Source organism: Euprymna scolopes, chromosome 46 (genome assembly GCF_053919585.1).
Source record: "Euprymna scolopes isolate OS-2025 chromosome 46, ASM5391958v1, whole genome shotgun sequence".
Lineage (NCBI taxonomy): Eukaryota > Metazoa > Mollusca > Cephalopoda > Sepiida > Sepiolidae > Euprymna > Euprymna scolopes.
Genome location: NC_136527.1, coordinates 15,939,553 through 15,944,552, shown reverse-complemented (window position 1 = coordinate 15,944,552; position 5,000 = coordinate 15,939,553). Strand labels below are relative to the sequence as shown.

The 5,000-nt window shown below is 29.1% G+C and overlaps 1 protein-coding gene across 3 annotated transcripts in view; it reads left to right on the top strand.

Annotated features, from left to right (window-relative positions):
- The window catches only part of LOC145271151 (putative deoxyribonuclease TATDN3), a 62,945-nt gene that overhangs the window by 9,645 nt on the left and 48,300 nt on the right, over nucleotides 1-5,000 (top strand). For 2 of the 3 annotated variants that reach the window (XM_080126688.1, XM_080126687.1), the window contains exon 2: nucleotides 2,754-2,786. The exons of the other annotated variant lie outside the window; for it this stretch is intronic. In XM_080126688.1, coding sequence (XP_079982814.1) covers nucleotides 2,754-2,786 — 33 coding nt within the window. The remainder of the gene's footprint in view (nucleotides 1-2,753; nucleotides 2,787-5,000) is intronic. 3 annotated transcript variants of the gene reach the window in all.

The following is a 5,000-nucleotide window of genomic DNA, read 5'->3' as shown; positions in this document are numbered from 1 at the left end:
CAACAAGAAAGCAACGCTGGAGAGATTATTAGTACTACTACTACTACAAACATTACCGCACGAAAACACGCGCACACACGCACACACACTCACGTCCACTACCGTCCTTGGCTACGTCACGTTGTTATGGCAACACGATAAATACACAGTAAATTTGATTTTCTTTATTTCTACGCAAATATTACGCAAATATAAATCATATAGAATATCTGTATGAATATAATTACACGTAATAGTTAAATAAAGATGATCATCGTATAAGAGAACCGAAAAAGAAATTAATAGGGAATTTGTATAAAGTTGTATTTTCTTTTTAAATAAATAGAAAAAAGGGGTGTTGATAAGACTATCGATACTTATACAGTTTAGTGACGACATTAAAAAATGGAAATATTGAAAAAATATTTTATTGTACGTAACTGTTATAGACTGAAGTTCTCCGAAAAAGAATTTCACTTCATTTGTATCAAGTAGTTTTGTTCTTACAGCGAAAAACAATTATTTATCACGACGACGTCAACGTGGCCATTTTGGAAATGTACCTAGCAGAATACCTCCATTTTAGGCCAAATTTCGCAATCTAGCCTTTTTTTTATCTCGCCATATTGGGATGCGCACAACACATCTGCAATTTTTTTTAAATAAGAATACTATTGAATATGCAAAGAAATTGAAGAATGCAAAGAATTGAAGAATTTTTATACGAGATTATTTTCGAAACATGCTCAGTTGGACATGCATGGATAACTTCGAAACTTCGTTTATTTACTTCTGTTACAAATTAGAAAAAAAACACCCCAAAAATGGCATCTGTCTTCGCAAAAAAAAAAAAAAAAATCTCATTCTGGTGGGGGGAAAAAGGGCTAGATTGGCCTAAAATGGAGGTATTCTGCTATGTACGGCAGTTACCTGCCCTTGGGGAACTCCTGGGCCTGCAATAACATTTCCAAAATGGCCAAGTTGACGTAGCCGTGATAAATCATTGTTTTTCGCTGTAAGAACAAAACTACTTGATCAAATGAAGTGAAATTTTTTTTCGGAGAACTTCAGTCTATAACAGTTACGTACAATAAATTTTTTTTTTCAATATTTCCATTTTTTAATGTCGTCACTAAACTGTATAAGTACCAGACTATCAATACACACAAAAAATATAGATTTATTTTTGGGTAAAGTTCCCCCGGGATTTCCTTTCACTTCAGTAAATAATGGTCTTTTGTTATCTATATGACGTACTATTATCCTTATATATATGATGTTTATGTTTATATATATGTATAAGTGATAGTATCTCTGTGTGTCTGTGTGTCTGTGTGCATTTCCCTGCGCTAAAACTGTCAATTTTAAGCCTACAGATTCGAAATTTGATATACAGGGTACTGAGATTTCGGAAAATCGATGTTATAGGTTTTCGACAAAAATTTGGCGATTAAGTGGTCAATATTCAACAATTAGACCTTTGAGAACTCTACCATACTCCTCCTACAATTTAAGGTCTGAACACGCGATATTTTATATATAGATTCCTTGGACATGGATCTAACTTATTAACTTTACTTGATCCCTAAACAATAAATGTTAAGAGGTCATAATAGGGGTCAAAGTTTTAAAAAATTGACCGTTTTTTTTCCTCAGCATACATTTCAAAACACCTGGGCAACGCCGGGCACCGATTGCTAGTCATTAATATTATTATTATTATTATTATTATTATAATGTTAGGATTATTATAATGTTATTATTATTATTATTATAATGTTAGGATTATTATAATGTTATTATTATTATAATGTTAGGATTATTATTATAATAATATTATTATTATTATTATAATGTTAGAATTATTATTATTATAATATTATTATGATTATTATAATGTTAGGATTATTATTTATTGAGGGAGAGACGGAATTTACTCTTCAGTAGTTTTATTATTATTATTATTATTATTATTATTATTATTATTATTATTATAATGTTAGGATTATTATTATTATTATTATTATTATTATAATATTATTATGATTATTATTATAATTTTATTATTATTATAATGTTATTATTATTATTATTATTATTATTATTATAATTTCATGATTATTATAATGTTATTATTATTATGTTGTTATGATTATTATTATAATGTTATGATTATTATAATGTTATGATTATTATTATTATGATATAATTATTATTATTTTTATTATGATGTAATGATTATTAAATTATTATAATGTTATCATTATTATTATACTGTTATTATCATTATGTTATTATTATTATAATGTTATTATAATGTTATGATTATTATTATACTGTTATTATTAATATTATCATTATTATTATGTTATTATTATAATATTATTATTATTATACTGTTATTATTAATATTATCATTATTATTATGTTATTATTGTTATTATAATGTTATGATTATTATTATAATGTTATTATTATTATAATGTTATTATTATTATTATTATTATTATTATTATTATTATACTGTTATTATTATTGATATTATTATTATGTTATTATTATTATTATTATTATTATTATTATTATAATGTTATGATTATTATTATAATGTTATTACTATTATTAATATTATTATAATATTATTATTATTATTATTATTATTATTATTATTATAATGTTATGATTATTATAATATTATGGTTAAACAAAACAAATACCCCCAAATTTTTTGTTTACATTTCAGCATTTAATAATGAAGTGATGTTTTTTTCCAGGATATAAACGATGTTGTTACAAGAGCTGAAAAGGTTGGCAAATATTTTATAGTTTGCTTTGAAATATTTTATAGTTTATTTTATATTTTATAGTTTTATAGTTATAAATATTTAAATATTTTATAGTTTGCTTTGAAATATTTTATAGTTTATTTTATAGTTTTATAGTTATAAATATTTAAATATTTTATAGTTTGCTTTGAAATATTTTATAGTTTATTTTATAGTTTTATAGTTATAAATATTTAAATATTTTATAGTTTGCTTTGAAATATTTTATAGTTTATTTTATATTTTATAGTTATAAATATTTTATAGTTTCCTCTGAAAAGGTTGGCAAATATTTTATAGTTTTCTTTCATTTTTTTCCCCCCATTTGATTTGTGTATTGCACTTCGACATTTTTTTGTGAGTTATGGAAAGACAACTCCTATGCCATTTAAAACCATGAACACTAGCACACTGTAACTCGACAGACATTTTTTTTTTTTTTTTTTTGGAGGGGAAAATTATCTTAGTAGTTGGGTTCTCTCTACCGTGCTAGAAAGCTATTAGTCGTACATCTAAGCAATATGATATAAATGCGGGGGTGCCTCATGGGTCTTTATTATTCCTAATATTCATAAATGACCTCCCCTACCGCCAATAGCAATTGCCAATGACTTTTTATCTGAAAGTACATCTTTTAAACTCCTCGGCCTAATGTTCACAGGAAACATGAGTTGGAACAATTACATTGAGAGCATTGCCAGGACCGCTGTGAAAAGGGTAGGTTCTCTCTACCATGCTAGAATGATACTAACGGCCGAAAATATCCTATACCTCTATAAGGCCACCATTCGCCCATGTATGGAGTATTGTTGTCATATTTTGGGCTGGTGTATCTGCTACTAGTCTCTCACTCCTAGACAAGGTTCAAAAGAGAGTCGCCAACCTGATAGGTCCTGAACTGTCATCTAAATTTCAGCCTCTGTCCCATCGACGAAATGCTGCATCCCTCTGCCTGTTCTAGTTTTTATAGTTTCACATTTTTTTTCCCATTTGATTTGTGTATGGCACATCAACATTTTTTTGTGAGTTCTGGAAAGATAACTCTTATACCATTTAAAACCTTGAACACTAGCGCACTGTAACTCGATGGGCATTTTTTTGGGGGGGCAGGGGGAGAATTATCTAAGAAAGGGAAGAAAATCCAAAATGAATGCATGTTTTCTCGGTTTTACTAAATATGTACGACTAAAAATTATGTACGATCAATGTATGACTAATTGCCGCTGTTGCTGATTAAAAACGATCAACTGGGTCCGTCAGTGTGAAATATCATAACACAATCTTGAGGCGAGTTTATCCTCGAGTTGCCTATTGGCCTTGATAAGTGCTAATACGAAGAGAAGCAGTTGATAGAGACGTTGAATCTCTACGGTTCCAGATGAAAATTGTCTGAAGATAGCGGTTTCAATCCTACCCAAAAGCCGGCCAAAGACTTACATGGCCAAAAACATGGTGAGACGACGACAACTATGGAAGGCAGTGATTGCTGTACTTATTGTGATATAAAGTGGGGGATCACTTTTCTGTATTAATTTAATGTAAAATGATCACCCACTTTACAACCAGAATTAGGAGATTCGGAGTTCCTATCCCGTTGCGGTTACCACCTGATGAAGGCCAGAGGAATAGTTGGTCGAAACGTTGTGAAACACAACTAATAAAGATGAGAATAATAGTCCGTAATAAATAAAAAAAATTAATATAAATAATACTCATCTCAGTAATGAATTCCAATTAAAATAATCTTATAATAATACAATAGAGACGTTGAATCTCTACGGTTCCAGATGAAAATTGTCTGAAGATAGCGGTTTCAATCCTACCCAAAAGCCGGCCAAAGACTTACATGGCCAAAAACATGGTGAGACGACAACAACTATGGAAGGCAGTAATTGCTGAGAATGCAGTTAGGAGATTCGGAGTTCCTATCCCGTTGCGGTTACCACCTGATGAAGGCCAGAGGAATAATTGTCCGAAACGTCATGAAACAACTAAGAAAGATGAGGATGATAGTCTGCAACATTTAAGACAAGTTGTTGTTTCATTTGTACAAACGTGGTGAGACGACAACAACTAACCCTAATCCTAACCCTAACCGGTTACCACCTGATGAAGGCCAGAGGAATAGTTGGTCGAAACGTCGTGAAACACAACTAATAAAGATGAGAATAATAGTCCGCAATAAATAAAAAAAAT